Source organism: Carcharhinus amblyrhynchos, chromosome 1 (assembly GCF_965287045.1).
Source record: "Carcharhinus amblyrhynchos chromosome 1, sCarAmb.v2.hapA, whole genome shotgun sequence".
Lineage (NCBI taxonomy): Eukaryota > Metazoa > Chordata > Chondrichthyes > Carcharhiniformes > Carcharhinidae > Carcharhinus > Carcharhinus amblyrhynchos.
In genome coordinates, this window is record NC_137324.1 from 166,381,767 (window position 1) to 166,402,310 (window position 20,544).

Here is a 20,544-nt window from a genome sequence, read left to right on the forward strand (position 1 = left end):
CTATTAATTACATCTAAATTCTCAACCACTGTGCAAATACTTGTGACATCCACAAATGATTCCCTTAATGCCAACAGTCATCATTTATGAACATGTTAAAGAAAACGGGTGGAATTCTCCCACTTTGAGATGAGTGTGGTGCCTATGGTTTCGAATTCTGCATCAGTCTCCTTTATTAATATTTGAATACCATACAGTTCAACCTACCTATTAATCGCTGGCGTTCTGCACCTCTGATTTCTTTCACCACTTGAGGTAAACAGTAAATTATTTCCATTTTGCTTTCAGTTCTTGCAGCAGCTAGCCCAGCTGCTCAACTGGGGAGCATGAATCCAAGCTAAGACCATTTCCACATATATTTTAAAGGAGTAAGTTTTGAGAGGATGCGGAAGCTGGCACCACGGGCAACCTAGTACCATCTTCACATATCCATTTAGCATTTCAATGATATCTTGATCTTCAATCCTAATCATACCTGAATCTCTCAAAGGACCTATGGGATCTTTATTTATGATGTACATTACTACATGGTGGGCTGGCACGGTGGCACAGTGGTTTGCACTGCTGCCTCACAGCACCAGTGTGCTTCAGTTTCCTCCCTGCGGGTTAGGTTGATTGGCCATGCTAAATTGCCACTTAGCGTCAAGAGGATTAACAGGGTAAATATGTGGATTTACAGGAATAGGGTGTGGGTGGATTGTGATTGGTGCAGATTCATTGGGCCGAATGGCCTCCTTCTGCACTGCAGAGATTCTATGATTCTACGCTACATTTATTCATTTTCCTTTCACCTGATACAGCAAACTATAGCCCAATTTAGTGTCAGCCATGTCTCTGTTAGAACCATTTGTGCCTCAGGCTTCAAGTCTCACTTGAGCACAAACATCTATGTTGCACTCCAGTACCGTACTGTACTGAGGGAGTACTGCACTGTCAGAGGTCCTGCCTTTCAGATGAGCAGTTCAACTCAGGCACAGTGGCATTGTGGTTAGCATCACTGCCTCAAAGCGCCGGTGACCCGGGTTTGATTCTCGGCTTGGGTCGCTGTCTGTGTGCAGTCTGCATGTTCTCCCCATGTCTACATGAGTTTCCTCCTACAGTCCAAAAGATGTGCTGGTTCGGTGCATTGGCTGTGCTAAATTCTCCCTCAGTGTACCCGAACAGGCGCCAGAGTGTGGCAACTAGGGGATTTTCATAGTAACTCCATTGCAGCGTTAATGTAAGCCCATTTGTGACACTAATAAATAAACTTTAAACTTTAACTTTAAACTGTTCAGATAGATGTAAAAGATCCCATGATGCTATTTTGAAGATGATCAGGGAAGTTGTCTCCAGTGTCCTCACCAATATTTATCCCAAACGTAAGCATAAAGTTCATCAACAATTATAAATGACAAAAGGCAAAAGGCAAAAAACCGCGTGCTCTGGTTTCCTCCCACACCCCAAAGATGTGCTCTTAGGCTGATTGGTGTACCAAATTGACACTATTCTCCCCTGAATCTGGCTACATTAGGGGTTCCACTCACATACACACAGGGCAGGGTAGGTGTAGGAGGATGCGGTGGCGTGGGCTCGTTGGGCCGAAGGGCCTGTTTCCCGTGCTGGGTTGTTCTTTGTTCTTTGTATGCACATTTTCTTCACCTTTATTATGGTCATGGTCACTGTTAAGGATTGGTACTTGCAAGAATTGAAGACAAAATGCATGTAATTCTTCAGCTTCTATTATTTAAATCCCAAATGCTTCACCTGAACACTGTTCCATCTGTCATTAGTTTGCAATTGCCTTTCAACAAGATTGTTTGACAACCAGTTAGCAACTCTGTTCTGAACAAGCATTCATTTGTATTCCTCAAGGACTGTTAATCCCATAAAATTAATACAAAGAACTTGCAGTGTAGTTGGTTTAATAGTGTGGCCTTGCATTTGATTCAAATCCAGCCCAAACTGATGGAATGAAAGTGTGTTCTCCCTGGTGAGTTTAAGGTCTCCTGTGAAATAGACTTAGACATTAGATCAATTCAATAAGTGGTTAGCATAGGCCTACTGCGCAGGCTTCTCCACTGTTCAACATTGTTAGGCAATCCCAAACAGAGAGGCAACAGGGCAGTAAGGATGGAAAATAGGAGAAAATATAACATCAAACTGGTACAAACACTGCACTGCAATAGAAGAAGCTTTCCTTTCCACATGACTGTGAGTACTTGCTTGACGACTGGGTGCCTGAATCAGGAAGATTTCCATTACTCAGCAATAGAATTCTACAGTGCAGAAGGCGGCCAATCAGCCCATCAAGTCTGCACCAACCACAATCCCACCCAGACCCTATCCTCATCACCTCATGTATTTACCCTAGCTAGTACCCTTGACACTAAGGGGCAATTTATCATAGCCAATCAACCTAACTCACATCTCTGGGCTGTGGGAGAAAATCGGAGCATCTGAAGGAAATGTACGCAGACACAGTGAAAATGTGCAAACTCCACATAGACAGTGACCCGAGGCCAGAATTGAACTTGGGTCCTTGGCACTGTGTGGCAGCAGTGCCAACCTCTGTGCCACCGTGCTGCCAATAACATCCCTCAATTTGAGCACAAAAAATTAAAATAAAGGAAAAGGAAATCTTTTGATTTGATTTATTATTGTAACATGTATTGGGATGCAGTGAAAAGTATTGTTTCTTGCACGCTATACAGACAAAACATATGTCAATTTAAAGGGCAGTTAGGAGTCAACAGCATTGCAGTGGGTCCAGATCCCATATTGGCCTGATTGAGGAAGGATAGCAGATTTCCTTATCTGAGGAAGGATGTCCTTGCTATAGAGGGAATGCAGCAAAGATTTACCAGGCTGATTCCTGGAATGGCAGGTTTAATGAGGAGAGATTAAGTCAGTTAGGGTTATATTCATTAGCATTTAGAAGAGCAAGGGGGGGTTCTCATAGAGGCTTATAAAATTCTAACGGGATTAACTAGGGTAGTTTCAGAAAGAATGTTCCTGATGGTGGGGGAGTCCAGAACTAACGGTCGTAGTTTGAGGAAAAGGGGTAAACCTTTTAGAACTGAGGTGAGGAGAAATTTCATCATCCAGAGAATGGTGAATCTGTAGAATTCACTACTACAGAAAGTAATTGAGGCCAAAACATTGTGTAATTTCAAGAAGAAATTAAATATAGCTCTTGTGGTCAAAGGTATCAAGGGAAGGCAAGACAGGATTTTGAATTTGATGATCAGCCATGATCAAAATGAATGGCGGAACAGGCTCGTAGAGCCAAATGGCCTATTCCTGCTTCTACTTTCTGTTTCTATGTTTTCCCTGCCAAAGGAACATTATTGAAGGTAATAGGTTTTACAACACTCCAGTACTTAGAAGGAAATAAATCGCTAACACTAGCTTTACGATTCCAGATTTATCTGGTTAACTGAACATTACCGTGGCGGGGTTTGAACTCACCTCTCCAAATTGTAAATCCAGGATTTTGAATTACGAGCCCAGTGATATAATCTCCAAGCCACCATACCTGTTTTGCTAGCGTATTTGCAGTATTTTCTCTTATTATATCATCTCCATAAAGCTTCTTTTCACAAAAAAATCTCACAACACCAGGTTAAAGTCCAACAGGTTTATTTGGTAGCACAAGCTTTCTAGCATGAACTGCTCCTTCATCGGGTGAGTGGAGAGTTGGGTTCACAAACAGGACATATATAGACATACAGTAAATTGCAAGATGATGATTGGAATGTGACTCTTTACAGGTAATCAAGTCTTTACAGGTACAGACAATGCGAGTGGAGAGATAATGACAAGTTAAAGAGGTGTGAATTGTCTTGAGCCAGGATAGTTTGTAGGATTTTGCAAGCCCTGGCCAAATGGTAGGGGTTACACTTAGTGTGACATGAACCCAAAATCCTGATTGAGGGTCTTCCCACAGTAATCACTTCAGAATTCCTTCCTGAATATACATCGTAAAATTCATTGGTCACGCCAGTTATTTTCAAATCTTAATGCCTCAGAAATCTTCACATTCCATCAGGAGACCAGGATCGCATTGAGGCAATGCTGTTAAGTTTTCACATTTTTCCCACGATTCTCACCGAATTCAAAGGATTTTCATGATTTTGCATGATTTGCAGCTGTCACAAACTGAGCTGACAGAGGTGCACTCCTGGACTGTGTGTCTTTGTGTGAAATAAGTTATATATTCCTGCTGTGACTGTCTTAGTGAAATCCCAGATACTGCTGAAAGTTATCATGGGCTTCTGTGTCCTTAAAGCCAGCTAATATTATCAGGCCTTAGGGATTACTCACCCATGAAGGCATGCTTAGCTTTTGCTTAGGGTATCTATGGAAATAAACCATAACCCCTGCAAATGCACGACGTTGTGTGGTAAAAATTGCAACCAGATCATAGGACCAAAAGACATAGCAGCAGAATTAAGCCGCTCGGCCCATCAAGTTTGCTCCGCCATTCAGTCATGGCTAATATTTTTCTCCATACCTTTTCCCCATAACCCCTGATCCCCTTATTAATCAAGAATCGATCTATCTCTGACTTAAAGACACTCAATGACCTGGCTTCCACAGCCTTCTGCAGCAAAGAGTTCCACAGATTCACCACCCTCTGGCTGAAGAAATTCTTCCTCATTTCTGCTTTAAAGGATCGTCCCTTTAGTCTGAGGTTGTGCCCTCTGGTTCTAGATTTTCCTACTGGTGGAAACATTCTCTCCACATCCACTCCATCCAGGCCTCGCAATTTCCAGTAAGTTTCAATAAGAATCTCCCTCAGCCTTCTAAACTCCAATGAGTACAGATCCAGAGTCCTGAACCATTCCTCATACGACAAGCTCTTCGTTCCAGAGATCATTCTTGTGAACCTCCTCTGGACCCTTTCCAAGGCCAGCATGTCCTTCCTTAGATATGGGGCCCAAAACTGCTCTCAAGACTCTAAATGGGGTCTGACCACAGCCTTAGAAGTACAACCCTGCTCTTGTATTCTAGCCCTCTCGACATGAGTGCTAACATGGCATTTGCCTTCCTAACTGCTGACTGAACCTGCACATTAACCTTAAAAGAATCTTGAACAGAGACTCCCAAGTCCCTTTGTGCTTCTCATTTCCTAAGCATTTCCCCATTCCTCCTTCCAAAGTGCATAACCTCACACTTTTCTACATTGTATTCCATCTGCTACTTTTTTGCTCACTCTCCCAATGTGGCCTTCTGCAGGCCCCCTGCTTCCCCAATACTAACTGTCCTTCTATATTTCTGTATATCATCTACAACTTAGCAACGGTGCTTTCACTTCCTTATCAGGCTGTTGTCCCAATATCAAGACTTGCGAGAGAGCAAAGCATTTCGCCAAACCAATCTTGAGAAAATCAAAGCCGTCTTATTTGGTTCCTTCCAAAACCTCTCCATCCTCACTGTGATTCCATCTCCATCACCTCGCTTGCTGACTCAGATAGGAACAGATGGTGTATGGTTCAGGTCTGATTAACCGTTAACATCCACACACAATCAAGATGGTTCACTTCACTACCAAGATCATCCCAACTTGGCTTTTATCCCCATTATCATCACTGAAGAAACATCCCCCCCAACGCCCAGCTCCAAGCTTTCATCTCCAGGTTTTACAGGAACTGCGAGGCTTTTTAATACGGAACAATTGGAGGGGAACCTCTGTAACCGTAGTGTAGCTAGCATGGCAAGGGAATTCTTTTTATTCCAAATTGATAGTGGGAGTGGAGCCAGGAGAAGTGGAGGCCAGCTTGGGGAAACACAGAGCCAAATTTCTATTAAAATTTAACAGTTAACACAATGGTCAGGAAGCCCAACAGACACTGGGGAAAGTTTCCTTTAAATTTACATTGAGGTCGAAAGCATGTTGTCTTCAAAGGAGCTCACACACAAATGTGCATCTTCTTTCGCCACTTCAGGACATCCCAAAGGTCTCTCCAGCCAATGACTATTGAACCATAGTCAATGTTATAAAGTAATAAAGCAAATACAGTAACCAATCTCAACATAGCAAGGCTCCACAAGTAGATAATCAGGGGTAGAAATGAACCCAGACATCAGTAAAAATCCAACCCTTCTCCGAAATAGAATGATTCCGTCATTTACATCCACGTGAGTGAGCAAATAGGGCAGTGGTTTAACATTTCAGCTGAAAAACTACATCTCCAACAGTGCAGCACCTCCTCAGTACCACACTGGACAGTCAGCCAAGAGATCAAGACGTAACAGGCTACAAGATGAAGGCATACAGAACTGCCAGCACCAATGCACCCCTCCACGATGAGCTCAACGCATTCAATACAGCTTTGAGCAAGAGGTCAGCGAGAGCACACCTTCCTCTCTGGAATCCCTCAGCTGAACCTGTATCCGAGGTCACCACTGCAGACTTCAGATCAGCCTTCACAAAATCAACCCATGGAAACCGACTCACCAGGATGGGGTGCCCAGATGAGCACTCAGATCCTGCATGGACCAGCTGGGGGGGGGGGGGGGGGGGGGGGGGGGGTATGCACAGACATACCTGACCTCTCTTTGCACCAATCTGAGGTCCCTATCTACATCAAGAAGATGAGCATCATCCCTGTACCAAAGAAAAGCCAGGCAGCCTGCCTTAATAACTATTGCCCAGTGGCTCTAACATCCATCATTATGAAGAGCTTCGAAAGGTTAGTCAAAACATGAATCAATTCCAGCCTCTCAGAGAGCCTGTATCCGCTACTGTTCACCTACCGCCACAACAGGTCCACAGCAGACACCATCTCCCTGGCCTTATACTCAACCCGGGAATGCCTGGATAACAAAGGCACCTATGTCAGACTATTTTTTGACTACAGCTCAGTCTTCAACACCATTATTCCTATGAAACTCATCTCCAAACTACATGGCTCAGCTCCTCTCTCTGCGACTGGATCCTAGACTTCCTAACCCACAGACAGCAATCAGTAAGGATAGGCAACAACACCTCCTCCACGTCATCCTCAACACCAGTGCCCCACAAGGCTGTGTTCTCAGCCCCCTACTATACTCCTTATACACTTATGACTTTGTACCAAATTCCTCTCCAAATCGATTTTCAAGTTTGCTGATGACATCACCACAGCGAATCATATCTTAAACAATGATGAGACGGAGTACAGAAATGAGATAGAGAATCTGGTGAACTGGTGCCACAACAATGATCTCTCCCTCAATGTCAGCAAAATGAAGGAGATGGTCATCAACTTCAGGAAGCATAGTGGAGAACATGCCCTTGTCTACATCAACGGCGATGAAATGAAGATGGTCTATGCCCAGATCACCAACAAGTTATCCTGGTCCCCCCATGCTCACACAATAATTAAGAGAGCTTACCAATGCCATTATTTTCTCAGAAAACTAAGAAAATTTGGCATGTCCACTATGACTCTCATCAACTTTTACAGATGCACCACAGAGAACATTCTGTCTGGTTGTATCACAGTTTGATATGGCTCTTGCTCTGTCCAAGACATAAGAAACTACAAAGGTTTATAAATGAAGCCCAGTCCATCACACAAACCATTGGCTCTGTCTACACTTTCCATTGCCTCGGCAAAGCAGCCAGTATAACTAAGGACCCCATTCTCCCCAAACATTCTCTCTTCCACCTTCTTCTGTTGGGAAAAAGATACAAAAGTCTGAGGTCATGTACCAACCAACTGAAGAACAGCTTCTTCCTTGCTGCTGTCAGAATTTTGAATGGACCCAGCTCATATTAAGTTGATCTTTCTCTTACAACCTAGCTACGACTGTAATCCTACATTCTCCTTTGCTATGAACAGTTAGTTTGGAACGCGAGAAACAACACTTTTCACCGTATATCAATACATGTGACAATAATAAACCAAATCAAATTATATGCACTGGTATCTGGAGTGGGACTTGCATCTATTATAGCCTTCTGACTCAGAGGTGAGAGTGCTACTCCTGAATCCTTTGTTGACAATGAGCAAGCAGAAACTGGGGACGGTTGTATAAAAGGAAATTAGAGGGAAAGATTAGGAAAAACGATATAAAGCAAAAGTGGGTCAAGACAAGAACAACAAGACCCACTCTTCCTCCTCGTGTTTCTCTCAGCGAATCTGCTTTTGAAGATTGTTAGAGTACTTTTCATGGTACCCATTAAAAGATATGTGATCGGTAATGCATTTGTTTAACTTACTCTCAAACACAGCTTCCTCCATTAAAAAAAACGCAGAAATTAAATTTTACCTAAATGAAGTTTTTGAAATTTGTCTGCTGGCTATTCTTCAAGGTTTTTTGAAAAATAACTAAATAAAGTTTGTTCAGTGCTCAAAATCATTCAATCATTTGGCTTTCTTAAATGGTGATTCTTGGGAAATGGTATAGGCTTGTTCTTGACCAGACTACAGGGTTTAGCTGACAGCGCCACCTGTCTGAGGAAAAAATATCAGGTTGAAGCTTAAATTTCTGGAAGGGTTAGAGACCTTCAAATAAAAATTTTACTGAAGGCATCAGAAGATGGAAAAAATGATTCATTGAATAAACACAATAACGCCATTGTAAAATATGTATTTTTAATTTTGTTTAATAGCTAAGTTTGGAGATTTGTAATTGCATTTACTGAGGAATGTGAATAGATTTTCCTTTCAAAAGCATGTGGGAATTAGTTAATCAATGCATGAATATTAATTTTATGGGAGTTGTTCCATTATGAATGTTAATCTGCTCCTTTGGGGTTTTTCCCCCCATTTTATGTGTCTGCATAAACAAATTACGCAGGCACGGTGGCGCAGTAGCTAGCACTGCTGCCTCACAGCGCCAAGGACGCGGATTCGATTCCCGGCTTGGGTCACTGGCTGTGTGGAATTTGCATGTTCTCCCCATGTCTGCATGGGTTTCTTGGAGGCACTGGAGTGCGGCAACTACAGGAATTTCACAGTACCTTCATTGCAGTGTTAATGGAAACCTTACTTGTGACTAATAAATAAACTTTAAAATTCAATGTTAATTCTCGACTGAAAACTCACCATCAAATGCAAGATTTTTAACATGAAGCTGCTCACAATTAGTTCACCAATCAGCAGAATTTGTGATGTTTTTGACATTATCACGGGCTTTTTTTCCTCACACAACCTCTTTCCTCTTTTTCCTCAACGATCTATCTTCTAAAAATTTGCCATCCCAATCTGCCACTCGATCCTCAGACTCTCCTTATAGCTTCATAGAGTCATAGATCCCTACAATGCAGAAGGAGGCTATTTGGCCCATTGAGTCTGCACGAACCCTCTAACAGAGTATCTGATCCAGACACTCTCCCCTGCCATATCCCCGCAACCCCACACATTTACCGTGGCTAATTATTCCAACCCACATATCTTGAGACATAAAAGCAATTTAGCATGGCCAATCCACCTAATCTGCAAATTTTTGGAAAATCCAAATAGAAGAATCCTTTCTCAATGCTTCAAGTAACATCCTCAAAATATCCCGAAAGATTTGTCAAACATGATTTTCCTTACATAAATCCATGTTGATTTATCCAATTTTACCATTATTTTCTCAATGTCCAGTTTTCATGGCCTTTATAGTGGGATTTGACATTTTCCCTCATACAATAGTGAACTACTGGACTTTCACAATTGCCACCCTATTTACTGATCTGGGATCAAGCACAATTGGTCCAAGGAATTCCTTCAATCTTATTAACTTTTCAATGACTACCTTTTCACTAATCTAACTCACAGACCACAATCAGTAAGGATATGCAACAACACCTCCTCCACGACCAAGTTCAACAGCGGTGCTCCACAAAGCTGTGTTCTCAGCCCCCTACTGTACTCCTTATACACCTATGACTGTGTGGCCAAATTCCCCTCCATTTTCAAGTTTGCTGATGACACCACCATAGTGGGTCAGATCTCAAACAATGATGAGGCGGTGTACAGGAATGAGATGGGGAATCTGGTGAACTGGTGCTGCGACAATAATCTCTCCCTCAATGTCAACAAAACAAAGATGATTATAATCAACTTCAAGGGACGAAGTAGAAAGCGTTGAGAGCTTCAGGTTTTTAGGTGTCCAGATCACCAACAACCTGTCCTGGTCCCCCCCATGCCGACACTATATTTAGAAGCCCACCAACACCCTCTACTTTCTCAGAAGGTTAAGGAAATTTGGCATGTCCACTACGACTCTCACTAATTTTTACAGATGCACCATAGAAAGCATTCTTTCTGATTGTATCACAGCTTGGTGTAGCTCCTGGTCAGCCCAAGAACGCAATAAACTACAAAAGATTGTGAACATAGCCCAATCCATCATGCAAATCGGCCTCCCATCCACTGACTTTGTATACACATCCCGCTGCATTGGCAAAGCAGCCAGCATAATCAAGGATTCCACACACACTAGGCCAGGGGTTATGGGGAAAAGATAGGAGAATGGAGATGAGAAAAATATCAGCAATGATTGAATGGCGGAGCAGACTCAGTGGGCCAAGTGGCCTAATTCTGCTCTTATGTCTTATGGATACACTCTCTTCCATCTTCTTCCTTCAGGAAAAAGATACAAAAGTCTGAGGTCACGTACCAATCAACACAAGAACAGCTTCTTCCCTGCTGCCATCAGACCTGAGGGTAAACAGAGAGAGGGTTGGCCCAGTCAAGGACAAGGGAAGGAGTCTATGTGTGGAGCCAGAGGAAATGGGTTAGGTATTAAATGAGTACTTTGTGTCAGTATTCATCAAAGAGAAGGACTTGGTGCATGACGAGTCTGGGAAAGTACATGTGGATAGTTTCAGTCATGTTGAGATCAAAAAGGAGGAATTCGGGTTCTTGAGGAACACTAAGGTAGACAAGTCCCCAGGACCTGATGGGATATACCCCAGAATACTGAGAGAGGCAAGGGAGGAAACTGCTGGAGAAATCTTTGGCTACAGGGGAGGTCATGATGTGAAGTTGCTGGCGTTGGACTGGGGTAAACACAAGATCCCGGTTGAGGCTTCAACCCGGACAGCCTCAACCTTGATCTTGGATTCATGTCACACTATCTGTAACCTCCATGACTCACTTGAACTTGCAACATCTCACTTACTGTCCTGTCTGGAAACAATACACATCTCTTTAACCTATGCATAATGCTACCTCCACTCACATTGTCTGCACCTTTAAGACTTGAATAGCAGATTAGCTGTAAAGACTCACATTCTAATCAGTATTCTGTAAACTACGTGTGCCTTTATATGCCCTGTTTCTGATCAGAACTCTTCACTCACCTGAAGGATTAGCGTTCTGAAAGCTTGTGGCGTTTACTACCAAATAAATCTGTTGGACTTTGACCTGGTGTTGTGAGACTTCTTACAGGGGAGGTCCCAGAGGATTGGAGACTAGCCAATGATGCTCCTTTGTTTAAGAAAGGTAGCAAAAATAATCCGGATAATTACAGGCTGGTGAGCCTCACATCAGTGGTAGGGAAATTATTGGAGAGTATTCTTTGAGACAAGATTTATTCCCACCTGGAAATAAGTGGCTGTATTAGTGAGAGGCAACATGGTTTTGTGAAGGGGAGGTCATGTTTCACTAACTTGATAGAGTTTTTTGAGGAAGCAACGGAGATGATTGATGTGGGTAGGGCAGTAGATGTTGTCGACATGTACTTCAGTAAGGCCTTTGACAAGACTGGTGCAAAAGGTGAAATCTCATGGGATCAGAGGTGAACTAGCAAGGTGAATACAAAACAGACTCCTATCCAGACCTGGAATGGGCTCTCATTTGTCCAAGGTAATCTTTCCTTTTCACAGTGGAGCCTGTAAAGAGGCGCCTGAGATTGGAATGTACTGTATGGAGTCAAGTTCAATGTACTGTTTCCAATTTTCAAAGTTGAAACGTTCTGTGTTGTTCTTTTACAAATGAAATGAGAACAGTGTCATTTAGGGAACTAAAGGTCTGATTAAACTTCAGAATTCTCCCTAAGTCCATACACTCTATCCCATCAGCTGTGGCTATATAAATGTACCTTGTTCTTGCTTTCAATCCATACACCCACCTTGCGCAGACTCGGGGATCTCTGCAGGCGCATTTATGCCGTCACGTCACGGAGGGGCGTGACATGATTCGCGCGGCGGGACGATACGACATCAGCGGGGCGGGGCCTGGTGGGTGACGCCATCGCCACTGTGACGCGTGGGGCTCTGTCACGTGGTGTTGGTCATGGAGCTTCCTGCGGCTGAGGCCGTATCCCAGGCCGTTCTGGCCGGCGACCTGCTGACTTTCCCGTCCAGCTCAGGGGAGAAAGTGTTGTGCGGGCCCGGCCTGCGGCGGCAGGGCCACGGGCAGCTCTCCGGCCACGCTCTGGCTGTCTGTAAGTCCGGGGTGGTCAGACACAAGGAGCCATCCGTCTACTGGGTGGATTCGCAGCAGAAGCGGGTGAGATGGCGCCACCTGCAGGCTTGGCGGACAGGCTGGATCCTTCCCCCCAACCATCCTGGGGGGCTAGGGAGAGTGAGCCCTGGGGTGGGAATATGTGTAAGGAACCTGTGTGGAGTATTAGAGGGGACTTGGGGGAAACCTGTTACACACACAGGGTGCTGGGTGTCTGGAATTCACTGCCTAAATTGGTGACTGGCGCGGATAGGCTCAACTCATTAGAAAGGGACCTGGATTTTCATCTGAAGTGGTGTAACGTGATGTGGATATGCCGGGGTTGGACTGGGGTAAACACGGTAAAAAGTCTGACAACACCAGGTTTAAGTCCAACCGATTTATTTGATAGTAAACTTCGACGAAGGGACAAACCCCAAAAGCTTGTGAGTTTGCTATCGAATAAATCGGTTGGACTTAAACCTGATGTTGTCAAGACTTTTTACTGTGGTGTAACGTACCAGGCTATGGACCAAGTGCTGGCAAATCGGATTAAAATGAGCAGATAGTTTATTTTTGGCTAGTGATGGCATGATGGGTGAATGACTTTTATCCCTACAGTGCAGAAAGAGGCGATTCAGTCCATTGAGCCTACACTAACTCTCTGATAGAACATCTTTACCCAGGCCCCCTCTCCCTGTAACCCCATATATTTATGCTGCTAATCTCCCTCACACTGAGGGGCAATTGAGCATGCCTGATCAACCTAAACCACACATCTTTGGACTGTGGGAGGAAGCCCATGCAGACATGGGGAGAACGGGCAAACTCCTCAGTCACTCAAGTGGGGAATCAAACTTGGGTCCCTGGTGCTAACCACAAACTTGCACTTAATACTTGGATTAACCCAAAGCAGTGGTCAGATTAATTTTATCCATAATATTTACACCCATCTGTTTGCTGTGTGATTCACCCACTTCTCCCAGCAAGTGTAGTCACAACAGGTACACTACACTAGCATCTTTTTCACCTGTGCCTGAAAGCCAAATCAGACTAGTTTGCAACATTGTAGACACTTGTCCATTCTGCCTTAATTCTAATATAATCTGCTTCTTCACTCTTTCTGCAAAGCTGTATACAAGGTTTTCATCAAACACAAACTTTGCCCCATTTTATAGCACTGTATTCACAATAGGCATTTGCTGCCTTTAATACTATGCATACACTAAAAACAGTGGGTCATGAATTGTGACAGTTTGATAAACTGATGTGCACATTATTGTGCTAAAGGTATAACAATTGGCTTCACTATTTCTGGGTGTAGGAAGAGAAAATTAGCTGCTGCGTATCCTTTAAGCATTGCTGGAAGTACAACTAAAACAAATGTCAGACAGGAACAATAATGGATTCAGCTATCTTATCTTAACGCCTCCACTTTCCTTGCAGAGGTTTGCCTTTTGGTTAGCTGGTTAGTGAGGCTTAAAAGCCATAGTGAAGCATAAAGTCATCAAACCAAGCTACTGAGAAATTCATACAAATGGATTGCTTAGATGTAGGTTGGCAATGTCTCACACTTAGTGACCCGAAATGTGGGCACTACTAAAGTTTGGCACTGAAGAACATTGTGAAGAACCAGTGTTTTCAGCAATTCTTTTGAAGTTTTTGGTTTTATGATCTCTCTAAAAGCACAAACACCCTGACACAACATAGGAATTCAAACCTCAAACAGGATTCCCTACCTGGTGTTTCAAGAATACCATGGCCAAGTCTGCAGTCCTTAACAAATTTCCATTGTTGCTAGTTTGCTGTCTAGAACACATTTAAGGAACTCAGCTGCATTATTCCAGAATAAGCAGGTGTAATGATTGGTGCTTTGCCATTTGTAATTTGCATGTGCAATGCAGAACAGTGTACAACTAGACAGGAATCTAAAAGAGTTGTCTTATTTAATTATTTTTTCAGTATGTACCAGCTAAAGGAGAATATGTGATTGGAATTGTGACTGCAAAGTCTGGTGATATATTCAAAGTTGATGTTGGAGGAAGTGAGCAAGCCTCATTGTCGTATTTAGCATTTGAAGGAGCTACGAAGCGAAACCGACCAAATGTCCAAGTAAGAATTACTTTTAAGTTTTAATAATGTCGACCAAATTAAATAAAGGCACTTTTTTTTTTAATGGTACAGATAACTGCATATTCTCTAGGTAATCATAAATATAAAGCATTGTAGATTGTTGAGCTTGACACAAAGTTGAAGTTTATTTATTAGTGTCATAAGTAGGCTTACATTAACACTAATGAAGTTACTGTGGAAATCCCCTAGTTACATAAGAACATAAGAAATAGGAGCAGGAGTAGGCCATCTGGCCCTTCGAGCCTGCCCCGCCATTCAATAAGATCATGGCTGATCTGTCGTGGCTCAGTTCCACATTCCCGCCCTCTCCCCATAACCCCTAATCCCCTCTCTTATCAAAAACCCATCAACCTGTGTCTTAAAAATATTTAGTGAGGTAGCCTCCACCACTTCAACGGGCAGAGAATTCCAGAGATTCACCACCCTTTGAGTGAAGAAGTTCTTCCTCAACTGCGTTCTAAACCGCAACCCCCCCCCCTTTATTTTGAGGCTGTGCCCCCTAGTCCTACTGTCCTTTCTGAGGGGGAAGAGTCTCTCCACCTCTATCCTATCCATCCCATTCATCATCTTATACGTCTCAATGAGATCTCCCCTCATTCTTCTAAACTCTAACGAGTACAAGCCTAGTTTATTCAGCCTCTCCTCATAGCTCAACCCCCTCAACTCCGGCATCAGCCTAGTAAACCTCCTCTGCTCTCCCTCCAAGGCCAAAATATCCTTGCGTAAGTACAGCGCCCAAAACTGCACACAGTACTTCAGCTGCGGCCTCACCAATGCCCTATATAGCCTCAGCAAGACCTCCCTAATTTTATATTCAATCCCCCTCGCTATGAAGGCCAGCATCCCATTCGCCTTCCTGACCACCTGCTGCACCTGCAAGCTGGGTTTTTGCGACTCATGCACAAGGACCCCGAGGTCCCTCTGCACCGTCGCCTGATGCAGTTTTTCTCCACGTAAGTAATAATACTTCCTAGCATTATTCCTACCAAAGTGGACCACCTCGCACTTGCCAACATTAAATTCCATTTGCCAGTTCCTGGCCCATTCGCCCAGCCTATCTAGATCCTTCTGCAGACTCTCCACACCCTCCGCACAATTTGCCTTTCCACCAATCTTGCCACACTGTGGCACCTGTTCAGCTACATGGAGGGAAAATCCAGCATGGTCAGTGCACCTAACCAATAATACTTCCAATCTATTTAAAAGGTTGAAAGTTTATTTATTAGTGTCACAAGTCGGCTTACATTAACTCTGCAACAAAGTTACTGTGAAAAGACCAGGGTCTTGGATATTACCAACTTTAGAAAGTAAATGTTCACTTTTAACCAATTCAGATAAACAGTGTCATTTTAAAAGAAATTCTCAGATTTCCAGGAATTTTTTCCAAGTATTCATAACAGAAAGGCTAAAACCCTGGGCCCCTGAATGCAGATTCTCAGCTCAATCTCATCTATGCCAGTCATTTCTTAGCCATAGGAGTTGGTCCATCCAAGATTCACTGTGAAATGTCAATGTAAAACAAATTTGAAACTAAATTACTTTTTGCAGGAAAGTAATTAAATGGTATTGGATTGTTTACATACCTTTTTTTTTTGATTTTGTCTTTTTTAATGAGAGAACATTCTGGTACAAATAACTTTAGATTCTTGGAGTCCGGAAAGCCATTCCTACAGAAGGCTGTGTGACTTGCAGGTTGGACAAGCTGCCAAAGTCCAGTAGCTTCAGCATTTCCTTGGTGTCTGGGTCCACCTCAATCATCTCCTGGTCCAGAGCAGAAACCTCTGGGACATAGTTATCCCTCCTCTCCCGCTCTTCTTCCTGCAGTTTGATGGAGATGCCTCGGACGGGCCCACGCTGAATCCGCTTCATTAAGTGTGTCACATACCCTGCAATTTTGTTGCGCAGTTTCTTGCTGGGGATGATGGCAATCTCCTCACAGACCCTCTTGTTGGTGTGGAAGTCATTGCCAAGGCGGGTGTAGTATTTTTCAATGATCACTCGGGCAGCTTTCTTGACTGTCTTAGTCCTGACGCGACCCATCTTGGATTCCGACCCGGAGAAGAGAGCCAGATGTAAAACACTGTCAAAACAAAGGCTTCAGTTGGATGCTCCCAGCCACATTAATGCCTTCTGAGTATTTCGCTCTTGCAGAATATCCCAGTGTGCATTATGAGCTTTGAGTTGAAATAAATAATGTTTGCTATCTTGACGTGAGAATTTCTTTGCCTTTTGTCAAAAGACTGAACAGACTTGTAACTTTATTTAAAAGGTTGGAAGTTTATTAATTAGATTCACAAGTAGACTTACATTAACTCTGCAACAAAGTTATTGTGAAAATCCCCTAATTGCCCCACACTCCTGTTTGGGTACACCGAGGGAGAATTTAGCATGACCAATGCACCTAGACAGCACATCTTTCAGACTGTAGGAGGAAACTTGAGCACTGGGAGGAAACCCATGCGGATCTGGGGAGAATGTGCCTGCTGAGCACAGACAGTGATCCAAGCCTGGATTCGAACCTGGATCCCTGGCACTGAGAGGCAGCAGTGCTAACCACTGTGCCAATTCCATTGTTAAAATATAAAGAGCCACTTTTACTTCTGAACTATTCAATTTTACCTCAGTGGCACTTGATGGTTAATGCCCCCTCTTCATTCCTTTTGATATTTAGACAGAAAAAAATTGGTTGCAAATGAAGAATGAGCTTTAGCTTGTTTTTAAAGAATTTAACAAATAGTAGTGATTCCAGATATTGGAAAATACAGTGGAATGAAGGTCACAATAGATATGTTGTTTAAGAATTCACACAAGATTGGTTCCAAGTTTAGTATGTTTCTAGTCCCAACAAGGAAAGAGCATTGTATGACGGATTGATGAAATGAAGTGACATGCGTAGAATATAATTGAGTTCAGTGTAAGAATAGTGACGGTTAGTGAGTCAAAGGTAAGAATTCTGGACTTGTGAAAGCCAAGCCTGGATGGTTAATGTCAAGTTCCATTTCACAAATTTAACATCTTTCCTTCATAAAGGTGAGGAAGAGAAAAGCAAGGCTGAGGTAGACAGCAATGAAGGTGATTGTTACTTGACAATACATATTGAATTGTAAGGGAACCTCTGAGAATTGATACCAAGAGCCCAGCAGTCTGAACACTGGAAATAAGAAAAGCTAACGTGGGCTGTGGAAAAACCATGCTGATTTTGTTTATATGGATGGGGAGTTAATAGACAGTCGTAGACCGGAAAGCAGATTCAAAATGTGTCTGGGCAGATGGATCTGGGTGTCTACGTTCATGAATCGCAGAAAGTCAGTATGCAGATACAAATGGGATGTTGGCGTTTATTGCACGAGGACTGGAGTATAAAAGTAGGGGTGTTTTTGCAATTGTATTGGGTGTTGATGAGACCACATCTGGAGTATTGTGTCCCGTTTTGGTCCTTTATTTGAGGAGGGATGTGATGACATTGGAGGCAGTTCAGAGGAGGTTCATCGGATTGATTCTGGGGACGAAGGGGTTGATGCATGAGAAGAAATTAAACAAATCAGGCTTGTATTCTCTGGAGTTTAGAAGGATGAAAGGGATTTGATCAAGGTATATAAAAATTTAAAAGGGATTGATAGAGTAAAAGTTGACCAAATGCTGCTTATGGGGCAATCCAGAACAAAAGGTCACAGATATAGGTTGCAAGGCAGTAGATTTAAAACTGAGATCTAAAACTTAGGGCGGCACGGCAGCACAGTGGTTAACACTGCTGCTTCACGGCTCCACGGTCCTGGGTTCGATTCCTGGCTCAGGTCACTGTCTGTGTGGAGTTTGCACATACTCCTCATGTCTGCATGGGTTTCCTCTAGGTGCTCCGGGTTCCTCTCACAGTCCAAAGATGTGCGGGTTAGGTTGATTGGCTATGCTAAGAAATTGCCCCTTAGTGTCCAGGGATGCATAGGTTAGAGGGATTAGTGGGTACAATTTGTAGGGATATGGGGGTAGGGTCTGGGTGGGATTGTGTTCGGTGCAGACACGATGGGCCGAAGGGCCTCTTTCTGCATTGTAGGGTTCTATGATTCTATTCTATGAGAAGAAACTACTTTTTGCAGAGGGTGGTGAATTTGTGGAACTCTGCCCCATGGCGTGGTGGAGTGTGAATTGTTGAATGGTTTCAAGGAGGAGATAGATACATCTCTCTAATTTTTAAAAAAGGGAAAGAGGGATATGGAGAACAGGTGGGGAGGTGGATTTGGGACTAGGGAGAGATCAGCCATGCTCTGAATGGTGGAGAAGGCTTGAAGGGCTGAATTTGTCTATTTCTGCTCTGAATGCCTATGTTCCAATACCCAATGGTAATTTAAAATTCAATATTTTTCCTTTGTTTCATGGTAGGTTGGAGATCTTGTTTTTGCACAGTTTGTTGTGGCCAATAAAGATATGGAACCAGAACTGGTTTGCATTGACAGCTGTGGCCGGTCCAATGGGATGGGAGTGATTGGACCGGATGGATTATTATTTAAAGTTTCACTGAGTATCGCACGCAAGTAAGTTATTAAGTTGTCAAAATTCTGGCACTTCACTACTGGTCAATTATCCTGGTTAAATTTTTAATTCTGTTTTTCAGGCTGCTTTCTCCAAACTGTGATGTCATGAAGAATCTGGGAGAGTTGTACCCTTTTGAGATAGTGATCGGTCTGAACGGACGGATATGGATAAAAGCCAGAACTATTAAACATACTTTACTTGTCGCTAATGTGTTGGAGAGCTTTGGCAACATGACCACAGAGCAAAGGAAACAAGTCTTCAAAAAGCTGTCTGATAACGTGCCATGAATCCCAGACACCCCTGATTCAGCAAGAGCATTTGGACGTTAAACAAATGGTCCCTACCTGCTCATTGAAGAGACAAGCAAAGCTGCACGAAAAATAGTCTGGATCATAAAACGAACAGTTTGCCTTTTTGAAACAAATAAACATATTGGTTACTAGATGTTTCCTGTAATTGAGCTTTTTAAATATTTCAGTAATGACAACTTGAACTTATTGAAATACTTTACACAAATTTGAGGGTTGCGGCAGACTTGTTCCTGGACTGGCTGAATGGACAGGTCCTGACTATTCAAGAGCTGATGAGACCACAACATAATGGACCAAATGCGAATACTTTTCTGGCTAGCTCCATACAATAACTGGAAAGAAATGAAGAAACTCTTTCTTGGAGCTTTAACCAATGAAGGTTTACTCACTACCTTCCTGTAATTTTTAAAACTTGTTTCTGAATTTGAAAATAACATTGGAAAAATAAAGATATATTTTTTTGAATGAGGATTGGAAATTTTGAATTTAAATTTGTCTATTTTCATCAATTCCAGTGGTCAATTCTGTGTCATTGTTAAAAAATTGACAGCTTACAGTAATAAAAAAAAGTTGAGAATTAGTTCACTTCTTTACAAAGTTTGGGTGCATGGGAATAATCATTATGATTCACGCTTGGATTTTTTAAATAAATGAAACTTGTAGAAAGGTAGCATGTTTGCCAATTTCATGTTGCAGGCATGCTTTGATGAATACTATGCAATCTCAGCTGTTGTTAATGTCAGCCATTGCTATTAAAGTCAGCAAGCAGGCCTGTTTAACCTTTTTAGCACCAGGATCCATTGCATTACATTTGAGGCATTTGAATGCTGGGCATCTTTCCAAGGTATTTCCCAATTTCAATAGGCTGTTATTTCCAATTGCAAGGAATCTGCTTTTGGACTTAAAGGAATGTCGCAGAGTGCCAAAAATCTGCAGCCCAAAACACAAGTTTGGGTTTATGGCAATGTTTGGACAAAGTATTCACCCCTTCTGAATGTGTGTTACTGTGATATCCACTGAGTTGATAGGATTGTTATTTACTTACTTGGTGTCAATGCTGCTCTTAGTCTATTGTAGCATCTTGTATTTAGAGTTGGTCAGATATATCTCCGACGATGCAATATGGGACCATTTGAAAGTCCCAAGGCTCTTGACTCTAGGAATCACCTGGGAGGTTTGAACTTCTGATGGGCAATGCACTGGGACCCTCTGCAAAAGAA

General features: G+C 42.8%; 2 protein-coding genes across 2 annotated transcripts; one reads left to right on the forward strand and one right to left on the reverse strand.

The window, feature by feature from the left end:
* The first annotated feature begins 12,174 nt into the window (after positions 1–12,174).
* Positions 12,175–19,793, forward strand: exosc3 (exosome component 3). Its single transcript, XM_080199970.1, has 4 exons — positions 12,175–12,416; positions 14,313–14,462; positions 18,861–19,012; positions 19,093–19,793. The coding sequence occupies exons 1-4, from the start codon at positions 12,201–12,203 to the stop codon at positions 19,298–19,300; spliced, it is 726 nt and encodes a 241-aa protein (XP_080056096.1). The 5' UTR covers positions 12,175–12,200; the 3' UTR covers positions 19,301–19,793.
* Positions 16,074–16,553, reverse strand: LOC145350723 (small ribosomal subunit protein eS17). The gene has a single exon (XM_080199957.1). It carries the CDS (start codon positions 16,521–16,523, stop codon positions 16,122–16,124), a length of 402 nt encoding a protein of 133 aa, XP_080056083.1. The 5' UTR covers positions 16,524–16,553; the 3' UTR covers positions 16,074–16,121.
* Positions 19,794–20,544: the final 751 nt, after the last annotated feature.